The following is a 14,332-nucleotide window of genomic DNA, read 5'->3' on the forward strand; positions in this document are numbered from 1 at the left end:
ATAAGGAAGTATAATATGGATAGAATTGAACATGCTCTCAGGAACGGAGTAAGCCTAAAAGCAGTGAAGAAAAAACTAGGAATTGGCAAGAATCAGATGTATGCGTTAAGAGACAAAGCCGGCAATATCATTACTAATATGGATGAGATAGTTCAAGTGGCTGAGGAGTTCTATAGAGATTTATACAGTACCAGTGGCACCCACGACGATAATGGAAGAGAGAATAGTCTAGAGGAATTCGAAATCCCACAGGTAACGCCGGAAGAAGTAAAGAAAGCCGTGGGAGCTATGCAAAGGGGTCAGGCAGCTGGGGAGGATCAGATAACAGCAGACTTGTTGAAGGATGGTGGGCAGATTGTTCTAGAGAAACTGGCCACCCTGTATATGCAATGCCTCATGACTTCGAGCGTACCGGAATCTTGGAAAAACGCTAACATAATTGTAATCCATAAGAAAGGGGACGCCAAAGACTTGAAAAATTATAGACCGATCAGCTTACTGCCCGTTGCCTACAAAGTATTTACTAAGGTAATCGCAAATAGAATCGGGAACACCTTATATTTCTGTCAACCAAAGGACCAGGCACGATTTCGTGAAGGCTACTCAACAATAGACCATATTCACACTATCAGTCAGGTGACAGAGAAATGTGCGGAATATAGTCAACCCTTATATATAGCTTTCATTGATTACGAGAAAGCGTTTGATTCTGTCGAAACCTCAGCGGTCATGCAGGCATTACGGAAACAGGGCGTAGACGAGCCATATGTAAAAATACTGAAAGATATCTATAGCGGTTCCACGGCCACCGTAGTCCTCCATAATGTAAGCAATAAAATCCCAATAAATAAGGGCGTGAGGCAGGGAGATACGATCTCTCCAATGCTATTCGCAGGGTACTTACAGGAGGTATTAAGAGACCTGGATTGGGAAGGATTGGGGATAAGAGTTAATGAAGAATACATTAGTAACTTGCGATTCGCTGATGATATTGCCTTGCTTAGTGACTCAGGAGACCAATTGCAATGCATGCTCACTGACCTGGAGAGGCAAAGCAGAAGAGTGGGTCTAAAAATTAATCTGCAGAAAACTAAAGTAATGTTTAACAGTCTCGGAAGAGAACAACAATTTACAATAGGCAGCGAGGCACTGGAAGTCGTAAGGGAATACATCTACTTAGGTCAGGTAGTGACGGCGGATCCGGATCATGAGACGGAAATAATCAGAAGAATAAGAATGGGCTGGGGTGCGTTTGGCAGACATTCTCAGATCATGAACAGCAGGTTGCCATTATCCCTCAAGAGAAAAGTGTATAATAGCTGTGTCTTATCAGTACTCACCTACGGGGCAGAAACCTGGAGGCTTACGAAAGGGTTCTACTCAAATTGAGGACGACGCAACGAGCTATGGAAAGAAGAATGATAGGTGTAATGTTAAGGGATAAGAAAAGAGCAGATTGGATGAGGGAGCAAACGCGAGTTAATGACATCTTAGTTGAAATCAAGAAAAAGAAATGGGCATGGGCAGGAAACGTAATGAGGAGGGAAGATAACCGTTGGTGATTAAGGATTGCGGACTGGATTCCAAGGGAAGGGAAGCGTAGCAGGGGGCGGCAGAAAGTTAGGTGGACGGATGAGATTAAGAAGTTTGCAGGGACGACATGGCCACAATTAGTACATGACCGGGGTAGTTGGAGAAGTATGGGAGAGGCCTTTGCCCTGCAGTGGGCGTAACCAGGCTGATGATGGACCGCACAAAGAGCGGTGCAACGAAGAATGCTAGGCATACCGTTAAAAGACGGAAAGAGAGCGGTTTGTATCAGAGAGCATACGGGTATATCTAATATTCTAATTGACATTAAGAGAAAAAAATGGAGCTGGGCAGGTCATGTAATGTTCAGCTTAGATAACCGTTGGGCATGGATTAGGTACCAAGAGAAGGGAAACACAGTCGAGTGTGGCAGAAGACTAGGTGGGGTGATGAAATTAGTAAATTCACGGGCACTAGTTGGAATCGGTTGACACAGGACAGGGGTAATCGGGGATTGCAAGGAGACGCCTTTGTCCTGCAGTGGACATAAAATTGGCTGATGATGATCAAAAATGTTAAAATTCCTTTGTTAAATATTTGCGATGGGATCTGCAGAAAACCTACTGCAGAAAGAAAGATAAAATTAAGCAGATATGTTCCTGAGTGCAAGTTGACATTTAAATGTTTGTATCTGTATTTTAACTGAAGTTATGAAATTCCAAGGTTGCAACTTTGTAGAAATGTAAATTTTTGTTGATTTCTACAAGATTTTTAAATGTTGAAGTGTTTTTAAATGCTATATTATAGTTTTCATGCACTCTGCTGCTTGCCTGCAATCATGGAAAAGAAAATATGAAGAGAACTGAATGAGTAGCAGGGACACAGTGCCACTCCAGAAATTTAGAGGACCACCTAGGAACCACAGAGGATGTCAAATGGCATTGACAGTCCTGTCACCGGGAGGGTGATTCAATTTGCTTAGAAATTAATCAATAATTTTAAATAACCAACAAACGAAAAAGCGAAACAGACCGAAACGTGTAGCTTATTCGTGTGACGGCACAATGAGTTGATGACGTCAAATCCTATATTACCATAGTGTAAATACACAAAATGCGTGCTAAACATGCAGTACACTTATCCCTAATGCCGAAGAAGCGAAGCCTATGATTTAAGTGAGGATTTCAACGGCCGTGGTGGTGTAGTCTCGGGATGTCCCAAACACAGGGTGGCCAGCAGAAACTTATGAGTCATGCACGCAACTGATCTTTAAAATTCATTTTCAGGAAAACTAAATTACTTGCAGCCATATAGTTTGGCGCAGATAATCTGAGTGCAAAAGAGAACATATATTCAAAATTTTATCGAGATCTATGGACATTGAAAAATCGCCGGGGTTTCCCTTTAAGCTAAGTTTGGCCTGGCACGTGCCTGACAGGGGCGTCATGAAATGAAAATTATAAAAATACCAGGATTGAAAGATAGGTGTCTTTAGTGATTTTTTTGTCTCCAAGACCCTTGTGCAGTTGGTGGCACCTAATCGAGAATCCGACCACAAATCCATTGTCTGTCTGCAGTAGACACCATTCGTCATCCTGTAGCGGAGCATCCTGTGCTCTTGAAAACATTCACCGTGGTATGAAATTATTTTTGCCCTCAGCAAGCTTTACCTTTGTCTTGGTCAATTCAATGTAAGGAAGGTAGAAAGATATCTTTTTTTCCATATATTCACGTTCAATCAGCATTGTGCTAATTTCTGAACCATGGGATATGTCAGTGCTCCGTAAATATTTGGTGAATGGTCTGGTGCTGAAATCATTTATTTTTATTTTCACCCGAGAGGAAAATACCAAAACTTGGTCTTGTAGCATTGGACAAGTGAGTAGGTAGCCTTGCAGAGTGTTTGCTGCACTTATCCTGGCAGTGTTTGTGTTTGGTGACATTCATAATAGCTCTCGCAGCCGAATTTATAAAACACTGCGGATAGTAAAGGAAGGTACTTTCTCCTTTTTTCCTTTTTGTTCGTGTCTCTTCAGTTGTTGAGTGCACCAGTCGTACACGTTGGACGGAAAAGATGCAATAAGGAACGGAATTTGTTAAACCGAGGGAATTAGGCTTAGTGATGAATATAAATAGTGGTACAGTGCAAATCACACAGAACTGTAGAAGGGATCCTATGAACGTGTACAGTACTGATCTCTGTGCAGAGGCTCGTAGCCTTGTCTGTGCTTCTAAGAAATTGTGAGTCGGGATACAGTGACTGAGCAGGCTTATCTGCTTTGTTCAGAATGCATTCCACATCATCTTTAGATTGTCTACTAGGCCTGAAAGAGTAACGACACATCATCTGTGGGATGTATGCTTAAATCATTGCTAAATCTTGTTGTGCATTACGTACTTGCTTCAGGCGAGTCACCAACACAGACACCAGGTGTCTCTGTATAAGGTTTATGTTGCTGTCAACAGAGGGCACCATCAGTGCGCAATTATGTATGTGGGTTGGTTGAATTAAAGGCTGTTTTCAGTTGGCAGCTGGTTTAGAAAAAGTATGTAACATGCTACACAACACTAAACATTGGAGGGACACTAAAAGAAAACATTGCTGTGTGAGATAGATGCATTATTCTACTACAGGGTGTGGTAAAAGTTCCTGCACTCTTCAGAAAAGCCCAAACTGAAGTAATTTCTGAGTGTTCTGTCCAAAAAATTGTGAAAGAGAAGCTGCTTCAGAAAGCTCAGAGAGCACAGGAAAGACCACCAGGGTCTAATGAATACATTGTTGCACCAAAAAAAAAGGAAAGTAATGAGTTGGGAAGGAAGAGTACGAAACGACAGATTGAGCGTACTCTTCCTTCCCAAGTCCTTATTTTCCTTTTTTTTGGCGCAACAATGTATTCATTAGATCCCAACCAACTTGCTCAGCAACAAGTTCTACTCAACCACCAGGGTCATAAGATGCACAGACCTCCTCAAATGCTTTGGCAGCGTGGCATGCCAACGCAGCATTCTCCTTAGAGACGAGGCAGTATTCAGTATCAGGCAGTTTTTAAACTATTAAACTATAGGGTATTGACGGGAAGCCTCGAAAAAAGTTTGCATCAGGGGAAACATTCCGTGAAGACTTCCTTGCCTGCAATCGGTGATGGTTTTGAGGGCAATCACTTCTGATGGAGATGTGCAGCTGGTTGGAACAGGGAGCCAAAGCACAGCCTATCTGGTCCTGAAAACAGGGTACCTGTGGACCATCAGGGGATGTAGCTACGGAACTCCGTGCTCATTCACAATGTGAAGGTGGCGCAACAGTGGTACACTAAAAACTTGCCCAATTTCATTCCCTCCTCAATATGGCCCCCAAACAGCCCAAATACAAATCCGCTTGACTATTATGTCTGGTCTGTGTTAAAAAGCACAGTCTTCTTTACTTTTCATGGCAGTTTGGCTGCTCTTCGTCACACATTGGAAAAAGTGTGGAGTAAATTAGACAAGGACAACATCTGTGCAATCAATGCATTCTGAAGCGACTCGAGGCTTGTATTCGTGCAAGAAAAATGTAGACTTTTCGAAAAGCAAACTTAGGTTTGTGGGTGTAGAACGTTTATGGGTTCTTACTTGAGTGCAAAACTTTTGCCGCAATCCATAGAATGCTCTCATCATTTTCTGTGTGCCAAAATATTGCTTTGTTGCATACAAATTGCCGCCAAGGTTACTGCTGCTCCTTATTTTGAACCTCCGCATGACCTTCCTCTGCACCTCTGCGCGAATCGGCCAGTTTTGATGAACAAAAGTGGCCGAGTGGTCCTCAGCCGGGGCGCCACCCGGATTTTTCATTTTTGTCATTGCTACAAATGGCAATTGGTTATTACAGAAGCCTAATCTCTTAATCTAGCTTGACTGTTTGTCTGCAGGTTGATGCTACACTAAGCCATTCCGAGTGGCTGGTGCACTTTGAAACGGAAGTGCACCAGTGGCAGAAGAGGCAGCAGCAGCAGCAGCAGCAGCAGCATCAACGAGGCATGGGTGACCACCAGCCGCTGTCTGCCTCTACACAGTCTCAAACCAGTGGAGCCCTGGAAGACGCAGAGCACCTGCAACAGCTTGCACAGGCTAATGCCAAGCTTGACAAGGAGGTCAGTACTAACTGCCACCATCTTTCACATTGAAATTTATTCGAGTGTGTGACAGTGCAGTAAAACCTCGTTAAACCATACCCGATTAAACAGTAGTTACGTTTTAAAAGTAGTAAAGTCAGATCCATGACTCAGAGGCCATTGAACATAATGTGTTCTGTATCCGCATAAACTGTACCAGCTTATTGCGTACGTATCGGTTAACACGTAGTGCTTCCACTTTTCATTGCGCAAACACGGCAGTGCGTCGGCTCCATCGGGCAGGCCGGCAGAACAACAAGCCTCATAGACCAGAACAACGGCCTCCAAGTGCCCTGTGCATTTGCACATGAAGCCACACCATCGTTTCGGCGCTGTGCCAGAGAGCGTTGTGGCATCGTGCAAATAGGGACTCGCGCCTTGCCGAAGCTCAGATAAAAAAGACTGCGGGCGCTCAGCTTAAAAGAAAAATTGGACATCGTTTGTGAGACAATGAAGTCGGCATTGGCACGCGACAGGGATCTACCGTTGACTACGGTGCGTGGCATTTGGAATGCGAAGAAATTGCTCGGGAGCGCTGCTGCGACCATGAAGAGATGTCGGCTACAAGGTTAGACTTTTCGTCATCCTAGCCTCTGTTGTTGCCGAAGTGTCAACTAGCGACAGTGATGACGACGACACGGAAAGCGACAGCATGGGTGATTCGGGCTCGACAGTGGCAGAAGCTGCAGGTTACGTCTGCCTCATGAATGCATTCGTCGCGATGAGAGCAGCAACCTGCTATGAAAAAGGTGCCCTTGACTTCTACAGCGCTACCTTGCCTGTGCGCGGAGGATATGCAAAGCCAACGAAGAATTTGCCGTGTGAGTGTTTGCCGAGATGAGGGGGCTGGTTGAAAAGCTGGCTTGCAGCTTCACCAAGTTTGAGGCTGCTGTCGTCGCTGCTAGGTTGCTGCGACATCAAAGTTAACACTTTTGTCGCGCAAAATGGATAAATACTGCATGTCTTTTTCCCATTTCATCGCACTCAAAGTTCCATCTTTGACTGATAAGTGGGCGATCTCGTGCTATTTTGGTTAAGCAGTACTACCGTTTAGTATGTGCTTTTTCCAAGCTCCGGGCAACTAGTGAGTTTTGGGTTTAGCGAGGTTTCACCGTACATGCACTTAGGAACGAGAGAAATGGGTGACAAGGCCTAACTAGGCCCTCTTTTTTTATAGAACTTAGATTTACTGTGAGCTGACATTCTCTTTGCTTGCTCAAGCATTTAAGGTAGCTGCAGGGTGTCTACCAACCAGGAAAACCGGGAATTCTCAGGGATCTAATGTTGTCTGGAAAAACTCTGGGAAAACTCAGGGAATTTGTGCCTCTATCAAGGAAAATTAGCTGTAATTTTATTGGAATGGTCGAAAGTTGCAGTAATGCTGGCTCGAGTAACAGACAGAAATTCTAATGAATCGTCTTTGATGCCCTGTCGTCGGCTGGAGAAGTTGCCAGTGTACAGTCAACGACCGACTTTCTGGATTCCCAATAATTTGGACAGCTTCGTGGCACCACCACGTAACCCATAGAGTCAATGTATCAGAACGCCTGAAATTTCGGATGCAAGAACTCCTCGCCATCCAATTATTCGGACGTTTTGCCGTGACCGCAGGTCCAAAACGGTATTAATCAAAGCCACCATCGCTGCCAATTTGATTACCTCGCCGCCTCGAACTGGCGCTCTCGCACGCAGATCCGCTGGCAGCCGTAGCCACCATTGCGGCAAGGCTAGGCCTAGCTGCTTCGACGTTCGCTATCGAGGCTCTTGCCGTTGGGTGCCGCATTCTTTATTGAAAAAATTCACTGCTGTCAGCAATGGCACGGACTCCGGCTTTGCGGTCCTCGCGATTGGCATAGAAGCTTGGAAAGCATGCTGCGTTGTATAATGCCGGTTCTTGAAAGTCAGCTTTGCCTCCGTACAGAAATGTTACTTGGTGAAGCATGGGAAGGGGAGATTGTCACGGGACACAGTATGTATTCCTTAATTACACACGCGTGCACCCGGTATTTCCTGTCACAGTGCGTGCACCAATATGCCTAATACGTGTACCGACAGGCCTCCAGAGCGTTTTCAAATGTGGTTGTGGCGGATTGAGCCCTTAAGGGCAGTAAATGGCATGCATTTATTTTTTTCCAACTGGCCAATTTTCCAAACATTTTCGCGGCCCCTAAGGAGTTCGAAAACTTGGATGTGGACTTCGCGGGATCGTATTCCGGCCACGGCGGCCGCATTTCGATGGGGGCGAAATGCGAAAACACCCGTGTGCTTAGATTTAGGTGCACGTTAAAGAACCCCAGGTGGTCAGAATTTCCGGAGTCCTCCACTACGGCGTGCCTCATAATCAGAAAGTGGTTTTGGCACGTAAAACCCCAAATATTATTATTATTATTATTATTATTATTATTATTATTATTATTGGACGTGGACTGTGCAACTGACCAAGAAGATGCTTCAAATGGTCCATGGTGCGAAGGAGTGGCGAAAGGAGGACAAGAACAGAAATGATGTGCGCATTGGGGAATGAACGGGAAAGGAAGCATGCTACCACTGCCTTGAGCTGAAAAAACATGTTGGCTGATGCTGAAAAAACATGTTGGCTGATGCTGAGATGCAAGATCCAAACCAAAATAAACTGTTTAAAGCAGTGAAACACAACACTGAGGCGTTGTGCGCGGGCTGAGAGTATGTCAGGACAGTTAAGGTTGAATAAAGAGCTGTTGAGAGAGTATCTCAATTGTGACAAAGTTCAGGCCTGATACCACTGAGCTTGCTATCAGTTGATAGAAATAGTTCATATTCGAAAATATTTGCTTTTTTATGCATCTCCTTTTTATACGTATTTGAGAATGTCCGACTTCGTTTGCAATTTTTTTCGGAGACATATTATTTGCTGGGCATTTTACTATCCCCTCCCTTCTGTTCTGTTTTTGAATAACATAAACACTACTCCTTAGTATTCAAATTGGATGAAGTCGTTTTCCTTTTTTTTTAGTTTTTTTTATATGCTTACTAGAGTGACAGCATCAGGCCATTTGGTTTCTGCTCGTCTTGACATGAAACATATAAACATAAAGCATCACTAAGGGAATTTTGCAAAGACACTCAGGGAAAACCTGGAAAACTCGGGGAATTTGGAAATGTCAACTTGATAGACACCGAGCTGTATTGAACTTAAGATTTTAAAATGGAAAATGTTGGCCAGGTCGATCATTTCGATTACCAACTGCAGCAAAATTTCACTTTGGCTAAATGTGTTATAAATGACTAGTATGTCGCGAATGGGATAACAGCAGCTGAGAAAGCCCATGGATGCCAGTGCTGGTTTGGCTCTAATTGAAGCTGATGGTGCACGTGCCCACCCGTTTGGGCGTGCAATGGGTGTAGCCCCGAGGTGAACGAGCCGCAGCAACTGGCTCATCCAGAAGAGAAGCCAGTACGCAGGAAGAGCCGAACCCAGGTGTGCAGCTCGCACTGCACGAAGCGGGGCTGCAGTTCAGTTCTGTATGGATGCTGTACCACAATCTCTTGTCCAAGCACGAAGAATGCATGGTGCTAGCCAGGGCCAAATGCAGAATTGGCCAGAGGTCGGATTGCACCTGTGGCACTTGCCCTTTGGCGAGATGGTGTGCACTGCGACTTGCTGCTGTGCAGCTTTCTATACCATGTTGTCCGTGTGGAGTGCCATCAACGTTTAGAACAAAGGTGGGGCTGCCTCTCGCCAGGCAGCGGCATCAGAGATGTGCAGGTTCGCTTACAGCCTCCGTCTCAGCTTGCCTTCGTGGTCGGTGGCCCATCGTACCTGACGTGTCGCACTTGTTTCCGGTCGTGTCCAACCGCACGTCAGCGTCTGTGAAGATGCTTTGAATAGCTGCACCGAGGTGTTCAAGGAGGATCCAGAAATGCAGTTTGTGTGTTTGGTGCCCAAGGTCATTTCCAGGAGTGCTTCCGGCATGGGCACAGATCCCTTCTAACAGTTTGCAACAAAGCTGCATTGAAGTGCTGTATTCTTCAGATGTCTGCACTGGGATTGAGTTGTAGCACTGGTCAAAAGGTCTTCCTGTGTGTCATAGCTTTGCCTTAATTACAAACACTTCAATTCTGCTGCGTCTTTCTTCGACTCCTCCCATAACGCCGAAAGTGGTGCCCTGCAGGCAGCGACTGCAATTTGTCATGTTGCTTTACTTCCGGTAGTGGGCATCTTGATTTGTGCGCAAACCTCACTTTTACAGTGAAGGTGTTTATGCTAGATTTCTGTGGATTTTTCGTGTCCATCGACAAATCTACCGTATTTACACAATTGTAAGTCGACCTATTTTTTTTTAATAGGAAAATCTGAATTGGGGGGTTGACTTACACTCGAAACCAAAACATGGCACCGTGAAAAAGGCAAGACCAACGAGATATCAGGGGAACTGCAGCATAGTTAAAATTTTTTTCATTCTATGGCCCTACCCGTAGCTTTCCGCTATCCCACGCATTTGTTCGCTTTTCGGAAGGGTTTTTCAACATGTTTGAGTGTTTTACAGCGCACACATCACTCATGGGGGGAGGGTTGATAGTTCATAGAAGTGGCGCTGTTCCATTTGTGGCGGCACCCTCAGAACCGACGTTGCCTCAGAACATTGGCGCTTGCGGGGTGTACCGATAGTTCATAGAAGGGCAGACGTTTCTCTTTCCCTCTAGGTGTTTAGCTTCATGCGTTCAATTTGGCTGCTGGCCACATGCTACTTCTGTGCTTCCTCAGTCATCATGAGTGCTCCGAGTCCGCTAAACATTCGGCACTCGGTCCTAGCAGCGTTCAAGAGGGCTGCCATCCTTTACGCTGAAGAAACAAATAACTGCGCAGTGGGCCGCAAGTTTGATGTTTCTTAATATTAGCGACTGCAGCGAAGTAAAATTTTCCCCTGTGACTGCAAGTGAAGAGGTTTCCGCGGGTCGAAGTTAGGACGCTTTCCGGAGCTGGACGCCAAGCTTATGGCGCACGTCGCTGAAATGTGTGATCGGTGCCTGCCAGTGTCGTGCGACATGGTCATGAGACAAGCCTATCTTTTCCTTTCAAGGACCTGCTCCGCCGTGAATACGAGTGGCTGGCCTCATAAGACCCCGAACTTATGCCTACCGGACATGTCAATAGAGCCTCCCTGACGGCTGTGTATGGTTGGGTGCTTCCGGCGTGGCCTTATGTATGCAAATGCACTTATGTACGCAAATGAGGAATTTCGCTGGATGACGGCGTGCTGTGGGACCATAGCAGCAATGACAATGGCAGCACTAGTGAGGTCGATAGCACAAGTGAAGACAAGTAGTCCAGTGACCATGCCAGCTACTAATAAATTTTCGTTATGGAATGTGCCCGCAGGTTTTTATTTATTAATTTATCTATTTATTTAAAATACCTTACAGGCCCAATTGAGGGCATTGGGTAAGGGGGGACACAAAGTAGGTGTTTCAACAGGAGTAAACAATATAAATGTCAATACAGGCAGTCACAAGATAAGTAAAGCAAAGTTCAAAAAAATGTTTGTCTAGGCTAAGCTTTAGACAGCGTAAACACAGTAATATACTCATAAACACAAAAAATACAAAAATACAAGTGTGAAAACCAGGGAAGGAAAGCAGGTCAAATAACATCCTTATGCAACGTTTCTACAGGAAGCTTTGCAATTCTTCGCAAAAGGCGTCGCGATTTGTTAAGCACGCAATGTTATCTGGAAGGCTGTTCCATATGGTTATCACACGTGGCAGTGCTGATGCACTAAATGACAGTGTATTGCCGAATATGTGCTTGAAACTATGGCTATTGTTAAGGCGACGTGACGTGCGCGCTCGTGCTTCAAGTGGCAACACATGAGGTCAATTACCATGGACGTATCTATGGAAAAGGCAAAGAAGACTTACCTTGCGACGAGTTTCAAGTGGCTGGAGCGAAATATCTGCTTTAATCTTAGTTACGCTGCAAGTTCTGTCGTAGTTAATTGTGATGAAGCGCGATGCTCTGTTTTGAATTGATTCTAGCATATCAACTAAATAATTTTGAGATGATGCAAATTCTAACTGTGGGCGAACAAAAGTCTGATATGCTAATTTACGAGCTGTAGCAAAGAATTTACGCAAGTACCGTCGAAGATAACCCGGAGTTCTTGAAGCTCTTGCGCAGATAGCTGTTATGTGTGTACTCCAGGAAAGATGAGTTGCAAGTTCAATGCCAAGGTACTTGTAGGACGATGTCGGAGGTACGGCAGCATTATTTAGGACGTAAGAAAAGCGAGAGTTTGAATGTTTTCGCGAGAAGGACATAACTTTACATTTGTCTGAGTTCAGGGTCATCCGCCATGTACTGCACCAGGAACTGACAAGGTTAAGGTCGTTCTGTAATACTAAATGTTCATCAGATGTTTTTATCGTACGGTATAAAATGCAATTGTCTGCGAAAAGCCTTATGTGCGATGATATGTTTTGTGGAAGGTCATTAATGAAAATTAAGAAACGTAGAGGACCAAGGACACTGCCTTGCGGTACGCCAGAAGTAACGTCAGAAATAAGCGGTGCGTGGTTATTAACAATAAAAAACTGTTGCCGCAAGGAGAGAAAGTTTCGGAGCCAAGATAAAGTTAATGAATCCAGTCGAAGCGCGGGTATTTTTGAGATGAGGTGACAATGAGCGACACGATCAAATATGTTGGAAAAATCTAAGAATACACAGTCAGTCTGTTGTTTGTTATTTGCTGGAATGTAATTCCAGCGAATGTAATGTAATGAACTTACAACCGTGTAAATACGGTATGTGTGCAACAACTCAACTCCCAAATTTGATGCAAAATCACTTCATTCTGCGCAAAAGCTTATACGCCTCATCACTTGATGTGCATTTTCAGCAGATTAGTTATCAATAGGCACCATCTTCAAGATCAGTAAACTCTCTGGTACGTAATATTTTTTGGGTTACTTAAAGGGGTATCAGCCATTTCTTAAAGGGCCCTTCACCAGGCCACATAGCAAATGTTGGTTTTATGCTGGAAGTTGTTGTGTGTCCTTAGGGAGTGTTCTACCGCAAGTATTTTTCAAATTGGTTCATGAATAGCCAAGACAGAAATGTTTTAGTGCCGCGAACCCATGGTTTTAGGAGGCGAGCGTCACCACCAACATAACACTCTCTCTACTTGCCTCCATCTAGGCTCCGCAAGCGAAATTCCTTCCATACCAGAGCTGGAGGATTGAGTGATGCATGCATCACAGGCGCCACCTCCCTTTTTTTTTTCCTCACCCTCTTTATTTTTTTTTTTTTTTTCACAGCGCACTTTCGCTGGCGGCATTGCGCACAAGCCGTTGCATTTGCATCGTTTCGCATAGCACACGATTTTGCGCACTGTGCACGGCAACACACGACTGTCGGTATAGGTGAGTGCCGCACGAATACTGAGGCAGACACAAGCAGATTACAGAGCCTGATCCCAAGCATGGTAGAAAACGGCACAGTTTCGGCGTCTGGATGCGCTACTGCACTACGTGGGAACAAGCAGACAAAACACGAGTACATCTCTCTTGCTGCAGTGCTGAGTAAAAAAAAAACATGCAGACATTTGGCTTTTAGGTTTCATTATTTCTCTAAACCTTAATTCATCTATTGAAGCAGCAGATCAAACAAATAAATAAGACGTTGCCTTGAACAATTCTCAGTCACGTGCCACTATAAGCGACGTCACAGCACTGCCACTTGCGTAGGTGCACTTGTGCGATAAACGTGGACTCTCCAGCTGCGAGCATTGCACCCGTGAGAAGGGCAAACAGGGTTTGGTTTGAAAGTTAAGCTCTTTTTGTGGCGCACGGGAATGTGAGACTTGGCAGACACAATCGGTAGTGCGCATTGTGTGCACTTTGCTTGTCAGCTCCTATTGGCCAGACCTGGTGAAGAACCCCAGGCAGGTACCCAGAGGGGGGGGGCCTGCCCCCTCCCCGACCATGCCACCACTCCTCATACATTCCTAAAGCGCTGCCAAGTCAATGTTAAGACGGCAGCTATTCAGCGGTCAACATATTGTTGCATTTTTCACTCCTTTTGGATGTTGGTAGTTATTGGAATCTCTTGGAATGGGAAGGCCGGTTTTCTCAGATTCGGTGCCCCTGCAATTAACTTGAGATGTCTTGAGTTGATCACCATCTATTGCAATGGTCACGCGCATCGCTGTTGCTTCGTTAGGTCAGCCTTCTTTGTTTAGACTCATCCAGGGAGCAGGAAAGGGATTCGGTTTTTAGTCAGCTGGTCTGTATGCTCGTGGAACGAGTTGCAGCTGGAGGAAACGCCAATTACATTTAACGTTTCATTTTGCCTCATGATTTCCTTGAGTAACGGCTCGCCGTGATGCTGGCAGATCCCCTGAACCATATACCCGCGATGTGGGTTAGATAAGGTGGAAAATAACATAATGCGAAACAGCATCCATCATCAAACCCTGCAATAACCTTCAAACCTATAAGCAACATGGCAGTAACCCATTACCTTATCTGTTTTTTCCCTAATTGTACAGCACTTTTCGTGCAAAACTGTCAATGGAAGCATGAGTCTCAAGGAGTTGAGAAATTAAGCGATCTGAAAAAGGAGAGAGCCAAGGCAACAGCCAAACAGGAAGGAAAAGCAAAAATTTACAAATTTTACC

General features: G+C 44.9%; 1 protein-coding gene across 21 annotated transcripts in view; it reads left to right on the forward strand.

Moving 5' to 3' along the window:
- The window catches only part of LOC142587302 (uncharacterized), a 410,079-nt gene that overhangs the window by 237,730 nt on the left and 158,017 nt on the right, over positions 1-14,332 (forward strand). For all 21 annotated transcript variants that reach the window (XR_012829442.1, XM_075698179.1, XM_075698189.1 and 18 more), the window contains one exon: positions 5,436-5,657. Coding sequence is in view for 20 of the 21 variants with exons in the window: in XM_075698179.1 (XP_075554294.1) it covers positions 5,436-5,657 (222 nt within the window). In the remaining variant the exon portion in view is untranslated. The remainder of the gene's footprint in view (positions 1-5,435; positions 5,658-14,332) is intronic.

Source organism: Dermacentor variabilis, chromosome 7 (genome assembly GCF_050947875.1).
Source record: "Dermacentor variabilis isolate Ectoservices chromosome 7, ASM5094787v1, whole genome shotgun sequence".
Lineage (NCBI taxonomy): Eukaryota > Metazoa > Arthropoda > Arachnida > Ixodida > Ixodidae > Dermacentor > Dermacentor variabilis.